Source organism: Eptesicus fuscus, chromosome 12, assembly GCF_027574615.1.
Source record: "Eptesicus fuscus isolate TK198812 chromosome 12, DD_ASM_mEF_20220401, whole genome shotgun sequence".
Classification (NCBI taxonomy): Eukaryota; Metazoa; Chordata; class Mammalia; order Chiroptera; family Vespertilionidae; genus Eptesicus; species Eptesicus fuscus.
This window is the reverse complement of record NC_072484.1, coordinates 52,175,718-52,189,477: the sequence shown is the minus strand read 5'-3', so window position 1 is coordinate 52,189,477 and position 13,760 is coordinate 52,175,718. Positions and strand designations below refer to the sequence as shown.

Here is a 13,760-nt window from a genome sequence, read left to right as displayed (position 1 = left end):
GACAAGTAAGTTGTACTAAATTTTAAGCTCTTTTAATTATTGCAAGCCATTAGGATGGTATCTAATAAATAACTTCACCAGGCAAATTAGACATTTAAAAATGTTTGTCTTAAAGTAAGCAATTTAAACAGTTTCCTGGCTTGTCTGGGTTTTGTTTTATTTTGTTTTGGGTGTTTTTTTTGTTTTTGTTTTTTTATTCTTAAGTTTACACCCATTCTTTTATTGACATAATTATTCGGACTAGTCAGTGAGTTCAGAAAGGCACTGGGTAGAGGCAAGATAACTTGAGGGGACCAGATTACTTAGGTTCTTGCAACATCAGAAGAATAAGAAGGACTGGCTGTTTCGCCTGCTGCAGACAACATTGTGTTCAAACACCCTAGCATCTGCTTCTGCCCACAGCATAACTCGGCGCCCTGTGGGTCCTAGGAGCAGGAAGTACGAAGCCTGGGGTGGGTGGGGAGAGGAGCCCAGCCCGTCACGTGGCCAGTGCTCCAGTCTGAGGGTAGGGATGGGTAAGCTGACAGATCCCAGAACCGAGCAGGCTGCTGAGATGGAGAAAGCCTACCTTGAAGAGGGGCTGCGACAGAGGCCCAGGACTGCAGGCTGCAGGAAGCCCTGCGCAGAGGCTGTGCGCATGGACACATGGCCTAGTTTTGTAGCTGAGTGGCACAGTCCAGGGAGGGGCAGATGCCCAGCAAAGAGGGGGCGCTGTGGGCAGAGGGGCTCCTGTTCAGAAGTGCTCTCCGTGGGCCAGCACTGGTGGGCCACTGGACATGAGGAAGGGGCTGTTTCCGAGCCTCTTCTGACCACCGTGGGGAGAATGGCTGGGAAGGGCGACAGGGACGATGCAAGGCCATCAGTGTGAAGCCTGGGCTCCAGGAGGACAGGGCAAGGAGCGACTTTGCAGTTGAAGCGTGTGGCAGGGACCCGACAGTCACAGCGGAGCCGAGCGAGCCAGCATCGCACAGGAGGCTGGGCCTGCGCACGGACCCCTTGTTCAGAGGCCAGCGAGGTGGCCAGTCCCCTCAGGGCTAAGACAGAAAGCAGAGAAAACCGGACACTCCCAGGGCCTCGGGCTCGGAGGGCTCTGCAGACCAGGAAAAAGAGGCTGCATGTGGTTGATCAGAGGAGGGAGGGAGAGGGGAGAGCCACCTTGCAGAGGTGTCCTGCTGGTGGGCGAGGGGTGAGTGCAAGGATTGTGGTGAGGAAAACCTGGGAGTCTGCGAGCTGAGAGCTGAGTGATCAGGAAGCCGAGCAGGGGGGAGCCTGGGAGACAGCAGGGTCTCAGACCCCAGGGTGTGATGCGGGAGACCCACAGCTGGGGAGGCGCACACAGGTGAAGGATGCCGGAGTGCGGGCCCACAGACTGTCTTCCCAAATTGGGCGGACTCAGTGCCGCTGTGGCCTGAGTCACTGATTTTGAGAAACAGGCTGGTCCACGTGATGCGACCCCCAAAGCCACTGACCGGGCATGTCTTTGCTGTTGCCGTGGTTTTGTGTGTAATTCCTGAGTATTTGTCCAAACCAGGAGCTTGAGGAAATGATGGTTTCCGTTTGAGCTTTGGCTACCTGGCCGGTCTTAGATGGCATCACCCTTCAGTGGCCTTCATGGCCCCTTGCCCGTGCTTAGCTGACTTTGGGGGCCCAGACGTGGACTCCATGGTGGGAAGAGCTCCCAGCTCAGGGAGTCTCACAGCAGAGGTCCTGCGCGAGTCCCCTCCCCACCACAGGCATGGCTGGGCGGCTTCAGCAGCTTCCCAGCACGAAGTCCTGATTCCAGTGGTCCTGATGCAGCCAGGAGTCAGAGGGATGGAACAGAGGGTGCGGCCTGCCCTGAGGTCACTGTGCTCTGTCTTTCAGGATGCACACCACGCAGCCAGAACCACCCACTACGGCTCCCTGCCCCAGAAGTCACAGCACGGCCGGCCCCAAGATGAGAACCGCGTAGTCCACTTCTTCAAAAACCTTGTGAGTGCTCTTCCACTGTGAGTAGAGCTGAGGGGAGCACTGACCACAGGGGTGTGGGTATATCCATAGGACTCAGCTCTAATCCATTAGGGATGTGGGTGTATCCCAGATGACTCAGCTCCTAACCCATTAGGGGTGTGGGTGTATCCCAGATGACTCAGCTCCTAACCCATTAAGGGTGTGGGTGTATCCCATAGGACTCAGCTCCTAACCCATTAGGGGTGTGGATATATCCCAGATGACTCCGCTCTAATCCATTGGGGATGTGAGTATATCCCAGATGACTCAGCTCTAATCCATTAGGGATGTGAGTATATCCCAGATGACTCAGCTCTAATCCATTAGGGATGTGAGTATATCCCAGATGACTCAGCTCTAATCCATTAGGGATGTGAGTATATCCCAGATGACTCAGCTCTAATCCATTAGGGATGTGAGTATATCCCAGATGACTCAGCTCTAATCCATTAGGGATATGAGTATATGTTAAATGACTCATCTCTAATCTATTAGGGATGTGAGTATATCCCAGATGACTCAGCTCTAATCCATTAGGGATGTGAGTATATCCCAGATGACTCAGCTCTAATCCATTAGGGATATGAGTATATGTTAAATGACTCATCTCTAATCTATTAGGAATGTGAGTATATCCCAGATGACTTGTTCTAATGCATTAGGGGTGTGGGTGTATCCCAGATGAGTCAGCTCTAATCTTTAGAGGGTATAAGTATATCTTCATCTGGTATAAGTATATCCTAGATGACTCAGCTTTCAGCCATTTAGGGTATGGGTGTATCCTAAATGACTCAGCTCTAATCCTTAAGGGTGTGAGTATATCCCACATGACTCAGCTCTAATCCACAAGGGGCATGAGCATTTCTCCAGATGAAACTTCCATCCTCCTCGGGGTGGAGCTCAGCCTTAGCACCTGGCACCAAGGTCCCAGTGAACTTTTATTTTACCAAAGAGCTCACTCCTTTTGAAACTAACTTACTGTGAAGGCTTAGTCAAAAAACACAGGTTCTGCAAAACTATGGAAACAGTGAAAAGATGAGTGGTTGCCAGGGGTTGGATGGAGGAATGAACGAGTGGAGCATAGGGCATTTTCAGGGCAGTGAAACTACTCTGTGTGATGTGATGTGATGTGATGTGATGTGTGTGATGTGATGTGATGTGATGGTGGACACACTTCATACCTTTATCACATTCCTTAGCATGTACGACACAGTAAAACCCATGTAAACGATGAACTTGTTAGTAATCGGTACAGTATTGGTTCACGGGGAGAACTAAGGAACCCACTCAGGCAAGATGGTAATAGGGAAACCAGAGAGGGCCCATGGGAACTCTGTAATTTCTGTGCATTTTTTCTTGAAACCTAAAACTGCTAAAAATAAATAAATAAATAAGTCTTAGAAACAAAAGCAAAGCCGCAGTCTTCTAATTGTAAACTTTCTGTGCGGCTAACATTTTTAAATGATACTTTCCACGCTGATGAGTTTTCGAAGTCACAGACCAGGTGGCGTTCCTTCAGAACTCCTGCATATCAGGGGATACTTACTTCCTAACCCTGATAGGGGTGGCGGTGACGTTCACGGTCAGTGTGCCCAGAGTGTGCACAGGAACACATGCCAAGGCGAGTCCGTTTGCTGGTTTAGAGCCTGTTGGTCCGTTTTCAGTTCTCTCAGATGCCTTCAGAGACTCCTGGAAGATCTGAATAGCTCTGGATATTTTCAAACTCCCAGCTCTGCAGTACTTCTCACTCAGGACAGAAACGGGGAGCCGGGCAGAGGGATGGCCCTCACCTAATAGGTCGTGGACACTGTCAGCAGACATGGGCTACTACTCCCAACAACACAGGAGTCTCACAAACAGGGTCAGGGCCACTCTGCAGGAGGGACCCCACCGCCGCTCACCATCCCTGTGTCTTTGCAGGTGACGCCTCGCACACCTCCTCCGTCACAAGGAAAGGTAAGACCTCTGAATATCTTCATTAGTCATCACTTTACTTACAGACCTCCCCTGAAATCCCTAAATGTACCAAAGAGAGAGTTGAGCTCATGGCTACCTGACTTGATGTCATAGTTTTGCCAAGTGGGTCCCAAGTAGACAGGCTGAGATGCATGACGTCTGCTCCTCCGACAACCATGCAGACAGTGCTAATCAATCCCCACTCACTTTCCCTCCGAACCCTTATCCTAAACCCTCCCTGGAAGCTCCAGGAGGCCACTGCCACCCCCTTGGCCGGGACACGTGCACAGTCTCAGCATAGGCTGCTGTGATTGTGTTTCTTCTCTATTAAAAGGACTTTTTCCTGCACTGATCACAATGTCATTATTTCTTTCTTTCCTCATCCAGGGGCGAGGAAAGTCCCTCAGCAGATTCAGCTGGGTAGGTGACAATCGCATGTGCGTGCGGCTTCTCCTCTCCCAGTCCTCACAGCCACTGGGAGTCTGTTCTGCTCAGTTTCAGTTGCCTAACAGTCACTCCCCCTTCCTTTCCTCGCAGCCCAGCTTGTCCCCAGGACCCGGGATGCATTCTCCTTGAGGGGAAATGAGCAGCTGTTGCAGCAGCCAATCCCCCTTGTGCATAGATCATATCCCTGCTTCCTCCCACCGGTGACAGGCACCCCAGGGCCAACAACCCTCCTCCCACAGGCCCCCACAAGTCCCGTGGGGCTCCCACAAGGAAGCACCACTGCAGTGCGGGCCTGCGGCTGACGCACCATCTACATGGCCAGCCTACCCCCAGATGGTGACTTTTCAATGAGGAAAAATGGCCCTAGCTGTTTTGGCTCAGTGGATAGAGCATCAGCCTGCGGACTGAAGGGTCCCATGTTTGATTCTGGTTAAGGGCACATGCCTAGGTTGTGGGCTTGATCCCCAGTAGGGGACATGCAGAGTTATAATGACCTAACTCACCCAAAACATTGGGTTTTGTGTGTGTGTTAGTAATAACTACAGCTTTGATATCAAGCCATCCAGGAAAACCTTCTCAGGAATTTTAGACTCTTGAACACAGAACAATTTTTTAATGAAGACCTTAAAGAGGCAATTTGTTCACTTTTTAGATATTAGTGAAATTTGGCATCTGAACCAACTTAAAATATTCTAACCCAATGTATAGTCTTTTGTTACTGGTAAATATTAAGTATTGCTCTTTCTTTATAAAAATTACAATTTTCAGAATAACCTCTAGGCCAGGGATAGGGTGTGTCTTGGGAACACAATATCCTTAATCTCTAGTACAGGCCACATATACAAGATGCTCAATAAATAAGCATCATACAAATGAATGAGAGAAGATTAAAAATTTTAAAAAAGGGAAGAAAAAAGAGAAAGGGAGAGAGGACTGGAGGGAGGGGAGACGCCTGCAGAGAAAAGGTAGAGAAAAGATTTCATAAAGCCCCCGATTTCCAACACATTATGACATTGAATTATGAACTGATGTATTTGCTGCAATTTTACATAAATATACTTGAGACTTCTCCTGACCCAATGACTTTGCAAACAGGTAACAATAACGTAGAAATAAATGGCCCTGGGCTAGCATTCGCCAACAATTAATTGTTGGCTTTCTGTGCCAGGAGGAGATAGAGATGAGACTGAAGAATGAAACCCACTTTTGACCCAGAAACCTTGTGTTGGTAACCGCGTGCTCTGCCTCTTAGCTTTGCAGGCGCCGACTCCGGGCTTTACGCAAAGTCCCCCTGCAGGTGTTGGAGGCTGGGCCCCAGCCCTTCTTCCCAGCAGCACCTCCAGGCCACCTCGACCTGCTGTTAACCAGAAAGGCCTTTGCACTCCTCCCTCCCTTCATGTCTCTTCCTGTTAATGTGTGTTAAGTTTCTCTTTTCCCCCAAGCAGACTCCTCCCCTGCCTTCCGTTGCCTGCCTATCTGTTTCCAACAGCTCAGACTGCCTTCCTCGGGGGAGTTCTCAGCCCTGCTAAACCACTCTGTGTGCTTTCTGATAAATGCTAGGTCGTTCAAAGCTACAAATGACCATGAATCTGAAAGGAGGAAAAGTCAAGTACATTATTAATCCGAAAACCAATCCTTGGATTTAGTTCTCAGAAGCTCTTTATTTTTGGAGAAAAACAGGAGAGCAAGACAGGCTGAGTTTGCGTCCGGGTGGGGAAGTGCGGCTCTCTGTCTGTGGCGCAGCTGCCCCTCGCTGTCACCCGCCCCTCTGGGTGCCGTCCTGGAGAGCGTGTCTGTGGACGCCTCCGGGACTCAAGGGCAGCGCTGGCATTTCTCTAGCAGGCGGCTCAGACCTCTCTGCCTCACTCCCCTGTCCTTGCTCCACTCGATGACCTTGAAATGGATCTTCACATGAGCCTCAGACCCGATGTCCAGTGTCCGTTCTCCGGCCGCGGCTGAGTGAGAAGGACAGTGCAGACGCAGCTTGTGTGGTGGGACCCTGGACAGGTGGCTCAGTCCTGCCCAGTCGAGTGACAGAGGTGACCTGGAGGAACCTGAGCCTTCAGAGCTTAGCTCCAGCACCTCTTACATAACTGGGTGGGTGAGGTGGTTCCCGAGGCCCCCAGCCCTCAAACACTTATGAGATTGTAAGGGACTGTAGGCTGAGGGGAAGGATTTGGGGGTCTCGATCAAGAGATGGTTCCATTTTGTTTCCTAGAATTCTTTGGAGAGAAACATAGGCGGCCTCCTATTTCTTGTTGGCCAAACAAAGGGAAACCTCAGACCCTGTCCATGGAGTAGAGACTTACCCTGGGATGTGGGCAGCTGGGGTCGCCTCCTGTGAGCATCGTCCCTATGTCTGGGACACCTCACTCCGAATGCTCACATGCGTGTGTCCACACCGCAGTCTGTCCCGTTTCTTTCTCATGTGGAACATCCCAGGGAAACTGATGCATTTGAGAAAAGACTGGGGACACAGACTTTCTCATATTTCTACTATCATTTGCCATGGCTTCAGCCCACAGAGGAAATTGTCTCCAGGCCCTGGAGGGAGGGCGGGCTGCTGGGCGGAGGGAGGAGGCAGAGATGGAGGCTCTCCCCACATGAGGATGGCAAGTTCAGAGCTTTGTTCCCAGAGCAGGGCATCCATTAACTCATGGATCCTCACAGCAACCGGCGAGGAAGCGGCTGTTCTCATCTGCATTTTATAGAGGAGGAAGCTGAAGCTCAGAGAGGTTCCCACACTTGCCCTAGGTCACACAGCTAGGGAGCAGGGGAACAGGCTGCCGGGCTGAGCCCTGGTGCACAATGCAGGCACGTGGCTCACCTGCCCAGACCTGCCCCTTCCCTCCATGGCACCAGTGCAGGGGCCCGGGGCCCAGGTCTGCACGCTCACCCTCAGGACTCTGTGCCATGGTTCCTGGCACGGTGGGAGAGGCTCCTCTGGACCAGAGAGCAAGAGTCTCGTCCTCACACATTAGAAAGGTGTGGGCCGGGGATCTCACCTCATCCCAAGCCGCCTGCCTGAGATCTCTAGGAGACGGAGTGAATGTGAGCACGGTCCTTGCAAACAACCCAGACACATCCCCAGACTCAGCGTCGGCCTCCTCCAGGCCCCTCTGAGGAACGGCCACTCTGGGTCCCCTACCTCCAGCCCCGTGTGGGCAAAGGTTCTCCACCTTGTCCTATGACATCTGCTGACCTTCTCTTGAGGACCAGGCAGCGAGAAGCAGGGAGGCCGCTGGTGTAGAAAAGGCCTCGATCTTTCAAATGAAAGCATTCAGGCATCTCATAACAGAGCCCTGGCCCAGGCCAGGCCGGCGCTGAGACACGCGAGTGGAGGGCACTGCGCCCTCGGGTCACTGAGGCCGCTCGGCAGGGCCTCTGGGCCTGGCTCTGACCAGAGCTGTGCTCCTCTCTTGCAGGGAGCCGAGGGGCAGAAGCCTGGATTTGGCTACGGGAGCAGAGCTGCCGACTACAAATCTGCTCACAAGGGACTGAAGGGCCAGGACACCCAGAGCACGCTTTCCAAATTCTTCAAACTGGTAACGCAGCCACCCTTGTCCCGGGACACGCTGGGCGGGTGCGGCGGCCGTCCAGCCTCCTCACTCCTTTCCTCAGGCGTCTCAGTGAGCAGTGAACCGGCAAGGCCAGGCCCCTAGGGCTTGAGAACTAGATGGGCCACAGGCCACAGCTGAGCTGGGGGAGTCTGTGGGTGCCGACCCACCTGGAAGCCAGGGGGCGCCTGAGGCCGCAGCATCTTCGCCTCCCAGGAATTGAGCAGGATGGGGTGGGGATGGTTGGACCAGGTGAGAGACCCCGGAAACCACAGCCCGTATGTTCCGTTGGTTATGACACTGGAGTCCCACAGACCCAGGCCCATATTTGTTGCCCAAGAGCCCATGGCCTGCGACCTCGGAGCCTCGGTTTCCTGCTCTGTGAACGGGGGCATGTGGGGAAAGCGCTGTGACAGTAAGAGGTGATGAGAACAATGTGGTCACAGGTGCCTGCAGGTCACTCGCAGGGATGGCAGCTGATGTCATTGCTAATCATAGCGACAACCGTGCTCAGACACCCGAGCTCTCAGGATGTCCATCTGGGCAGCAAAGGCTGCGGTGCAGGTCTCGAGGGGTCATTTCCCCCGTCTAGGCCTTAACCTGGACCCACTCTCGGTGTCCGAGGGGCCGAGGCCTCGCTCCTTCCCAGACGCCTTCACGGCCTGTGGAGGTCACAGAGGGTCCCTGGCGCTGACCCCCTCGTGCTGGGGAAGGTCACGATGCTGGGCCCTGAGAAGCAGCCCTGCGGACAGGCTCCGCCTGCAGGCCGGTCATACAAGGGCCTTGGGAAGGGACCGACTTAAAGGTGCTCACAGAAAATGGACAAAATACATGTCCATTTCCTGTGACCACTGGCAGGAAAGGGCTGAGGGTGATGAGGGTGGCGTGTGCCTCTGTGTCCAAGGTGGTTACCGTTCCGGGAGGATGGCCAGAGAAGGCCGGGCGAGCAGGTGACAGCCGAAGGGCAGGACCCTGCTCCCTGTGAGCTCCAGGAGACACCGGGTCAGGCTCACCTCTGCCAACAGAGCACAGGGCCCTGCAGCCCAAATCCCCACTGGGGGAGGTCTCTGACCCTTTAACTGGTTCGTTAAAACATCAAGAGTTTGCAATTTGGTGGAATAACTTGGTCTGTAATCCAAATACCCTTTGATTTGCCGATCTGCCCTTTAACTCAGTATGAGTCATGCGTGTGGTGTGTCCGGGGTCGGGAGACCCGTGCGGAGCCCATGCCTCCAGACCCGGTGGTGCTGGGCACACAGGTGGTGTGGACAGAGCAGGCGCTGCCTTTTAGGAAAGTCACAGCTGTTCAGAGAAAGCCTTAAAAACATGAACTGAGTGGTGAGTAGCCGAGCTGCTAACTGGTTTGATGTCAGGGAAAATGTAGGCAGATCCACTCCTCGGAGTAACTACGAGGAAGGAAGTGAATGCCACCCCAGATGGAGGCTGTCATGACCCAGTCACCTCAATTCTGAAATGTGGCAGAGACGGGCAGATTGGACCTACCAGAGTGTTGGGTCCAAACCCAGCCCTGCACTCAGCACAGCCATGTTCCCCCCTGTGGCCCAGAGCCGCCGGAGGTCACACCGATGGGATGGCCTGCGGTGCCGGGACCCTTTCTGGGCTGCCCCATGACTCCCTGCGCCCGAGGCTCCCGGGGAGGAACCCAGCTTTTGCGGTTGTAACAATCTCCTTCTTGTCCCAGAAGTGCAGGTTGCCCTGTTCTGGGGAACTAGTTACTGCGCTAACCAGCTTAGTGTCTATGAATCACTTATGAGTGATGACCAACCAGTGAGGGGAGGGCACGATGAGCAGGGACTCTGTTGAGGAAACACCCATTTATACCTCCCACAGTTATTGGGTATGGAACCCATTTGTTCCTAATGAGGGCCCATGTTTTCCTAAAATTCTTCTTATAGGCAGTGGTTTAGAAATTCTAAAATTTCTACACAGTTCAAGGGAAGCTTCCATTTATCAAATTAAAACAAATTTCAATTAATATGGTTTTAATTCAATTTTACTACATAAAAAATAAGCGCTGTGCTACTCTGACCACATGGGGGCTGAATGTTCAACATGGAGCAGTTAAAACAGATTTTAAAAATCCCCCAGAGATGAGAGGCCTCAAGGCAGATGAGTGGAAATGGTAGGATTTGACAGTATTTAAGGTAGTAGCGTGTCCCCTGTCTTTTCTCCCTCCTCCTCGTTCACCATAGAAAATCAGTGGTGAGAGGAAAAAGTGGGAGGAGGGGCCCGGATTCGGCTATCTGGGGCTGATGGTTGGAAACCGGGCAGAGAGCCACCCCGAAATGTGCAGGAGTTTCTCATTTCCACACACCTGAGCTGGCACCTGTTCCTACCCAGAGCGAGTCCCAACAGCCGTGAGGTGTAAGAGTGGAGAGCTGTGACTTTGCCGCGGCCTCTGTTCTGTCCCTGCCCTAAAATACAAATCAGTCTGACCTCGCCGGAAGCAGACCAGTGCCTTAGGCAGAGGGGTGAAAGTGGTACAAACAGGACAGAGGGAAGCGGGAGGCGGAGCGCCAGAGCTCCCCTTACGGGCTGAGTGACTCTGGGAAGTGGCCTCCCCACTCTGAGCTGCAGCTCCCACATAACATGGGGCTGTGAAAGCTACCTCTGGGCTGGGCTTTCTCGTTCATAAGAGAACAGATGAAACGGATTTGGCTCATGGTAGGTACTCAGTACATCATAGGTACACGAACAGAACATCAAACCAGGAAGCCCACCAGCCTTCATCTGAACAGGAGCCATCCAGAGGGTAAATGGAGCCTCACTTCAGCTGCCTCGCAAAGGATGTCGGAACAGAACCCATTCCAGCACACGTGTGCTTTGTTGTATAAGTAGTGGTTCTGCTTTGGTCGGGAATGAATCACACTCTACAGGCGCCCTGGGGTTAACCTCTTGGAAATTCAGAAAAAGGCGAGGCTCTTCAGACTTCCCCGAGGGCAGGTCTGAGGGCCCTGAGGACGAGGTTCACGGCTCCCGCAGGAAGGCTGCAGCCCTGAGGCCGGCCACCTGGGCGCTGCTCCAGACACTGCCCGAGGCCCGCCTGCGGGCCACACGTGGGGAACACAGAATTAGACTAGACCGCATCGGGTCCGTGCTCACTATCTGGGAAACAGCATATTCCGTGTATATCTTGCTTCCTGGGGCTCACTCTAAAGGAAGTCTTTGTTTTGAGAGACTGATTTTTTCAGTTGAAACTTAAGGAAAAGGGGAATCCCGAGGAGGAAGAGACCAAAATTTGGATGCAAACGTAGCGAGTTTCTCCCGTGTCCATCTCAATGACATGCGTGACCAACTGCATTGTCTTCTCAGAGCGTGGGCACCCACACCCCAGCCGCCTCCACGCTGCGGGCCCTGCACAGCTGTCTCCGTCTCAGTGAAGGCCAACATCAAAAACAAATTTGTTTAATTGTACAGGAAACATGTCCATTCCTGGTTTTAAGCCCCATTAAGTCAAAGTTTGCTGACAGCCCGCCTGTAGGTTAGTCTGGGCGAGGCAGATGAGGGGCAGACGAGTAGGGAGAAGCCCGCCCCCCGCCATAACCCTGTGAGGTTCAGCAACTGGTGTGTCACTCCAGGGGTGAGGCAGTCCCTGTCCCTGTTTACAGACAACTTCCCTCCATTACCCTGGGAATTTCTAGCCAAAACCAGTGAGGTGCTCACTCCGAGCATACGAATGAAGACATTGAGCGTTTTCACCTGGAACTGAATTTCTAGCCAAGAACATCCTGGGAACTGAATTCCAGTGATTCATCTGAAGCCCTGAAAATTCAGCGCTTGTTCAGGGAGTGGTGAGGGATGGAGCGAAGACGCCTTTATGTGTCCTCATTTCTAGCAACAGACCCGGTGGCTGAGAGCCCCCAGTGGTTTCCAGGAGAGGGGAGCATGGCCGTGGCCCCAGCACTCACCTAACGCTGTGCTTCCTTTTCTCAGGGGGGAAGAGACAGCCGCTCTGGATCGCCCATGGCTAGACGCTGAGCCTGACTCCTGTTCGCGAATCCTGTCCTGGCTTCTTAATAATCCCGCCCTAGGATTTTAACACTGTCCCATCCAGCCCACCCCTCGTTCTAGACACGACTTCTCGCTAATGCCTTGGCCTGTGCGCACCGTCGGGTCAGGCACACCGCATCCTACTGGCAGTTTCTGGCCCATAGCTGCATGGACAACACAAACACAAACCAGTTCAACTGTTCCTACTCTGTGTCTGAAGACAAAGTGTCCTGGAGTCTCATTCCGCAGCGACGCGCCGGGCGCCCCGGAGCCCGGCCTCGTCCCACTGACCCTCCGTCCTTGGACTTGCTTTGCACGCTGACCCACCCCCGGCTTCGGGCACTGCTGGGCGGCACTGCTGTGACACCGGACACGTGCGGGGGGTTGGACTGTGGCCACGCTTCCTCCAGTTCCTGTCCCTGCCCTGTCTCACCTCCTAAGGCCCCTTCACCTCCTAACAGGACTAGGCAGCAGGAGTGGCGTCACCCCCGCGGGAGCTTCGGTATGTGGATGCCGGTGGGCAGCTTGGAAGAGAGCAGAGTGGTGGGCGCAGAGGCCCTGTGGGCTGCTCCCACGCCAGATGGCCTGACCTCGTGTGTGATGGAGAGGGGAAGGAGGCAAAAGGGCTGGGCAGTAGCCTGGGGCAGGAAACAGGCGAGGACATAGCGGGGGCCAGAGTGGCCCCTCCAGAGCCCTGTTTCGTCACCAGAGCCCGGCTGAGAGCTCGGGGAGACCCGCACAGAGAAAGTGGACTGTAGGAGATTTTGGGGTGGCCGCACAGTGTCACCCTGGTCACTGGAAAGCCAACCGTGACAGGTGGCATGCTCAGCATGGCAGTGCACATTGCAAACACTAACCTTGTGGAAGAATAACCCTCCGTGTGCTTGCATCCTGGGAGTGAATGTGTTGCGTGACTAGGCTTAGTAGGGCCCACCCCTGATCACCATGAACCTACCCCTACCCCTGCCCCTACCCCTGCCCCTGCCTCTGACCCTGAACTTAATCCTGCCCCTGCCCCTAACCCTGATCTTGCCCCTGACCCTGATCCTGACCCTGACCTATGGCTGGGCCTGGCTACTGAGGCTAGAAAAGCTGTCCTCTGCACAGTACCCTTCTAATGTGAGCGAACACCCCCTGCCCCTCCATAACGTACTGATTGTGCCTTTTGAGTTTTAGTGCCTCTTCTCAGCCTTCCCTCCAGACCCCCCGCAGCCTCCTTCTCCTGTAGAATGAAGATGAGTGGCCTCCGCAAGGCCCCTCTAATTCCATCTAATCCTGAATGTTGAGTGTGGGTTTATATAATGTCTATTAACTCATAGCCTCAGTGATGAGAGGGTAACAAAAAAAAACCCAAAAACAAAAAACAAACAAAAAAAAACTTTGGTAAACAAAACCTCCAAATTGCTCACTCCGAGTGGTCTGCGTGAGCTGATGTTGGTGTGAGCCCCACGCAGATGACCCGTGTCAGCAGCCATGGCTGTCACGGGGAGAACACACTGTTCTTGAATAGTGACATAAATAAACTTTTAATGATACTCGCACAGGGTCTCTTATTTGCGTCTGTGAAACGTGAGCCCACATGCGGCCATCATCACATCCGAGCAAACGCGGGGACAGACCTGTGGTCACAGCACACAGCACGCCAGCACCTCTAGCAGGTGCGATGTCATCGCATGGCTCACACATTGACGAGAGAAGGTGGGATGGGTCACTGTGGAGGCGTCGGTTCTCTGATTTACCACAAAGAGAATCTTCAAGTTACCTTTAAACCAACTTTTAAAAATTATATTTTTACTGATT

The 13,760-nt window shown here is 53.2% G+C and overlaps 1 protein-coding gene across 1 annotated transcript in view; it reads left to right on the top strand.

The window, feature by feature from the left end:
• MBP (myelin basic protein) overlaps positions 1-13,494 on the top strand; it is an 80,343-nt gene extending 66,849 nt beyond the window's left edge. The window contains exons 6-10 of the mRNA XM_028139327.2: positions 1,864-1,971; positions 3,910-3,945; positions 4,333-4,365; positions 7,818-7,937; positions 11,904-13,494. Coding sequence (XP_027995128.1) covers positions 1,864-1,971; positions 3,910-3,945; positions 4,333-4,365; positions 7,818-7,937; positions 11,904-11,948 — 342 coding nt within the window. The 3' untranslated portion in view covers positions 11,949-13,494. The remainder of the gene's footprint in view (positions 1-1,863; positions 1,972-3,909; positions 3,946-4,332; positions 4,366-7,817; positions 7,938-11,903) is intronic.
• The last annotated feature ends 266 nt before the right edge of the window (positions 13,495-13,760 follow it).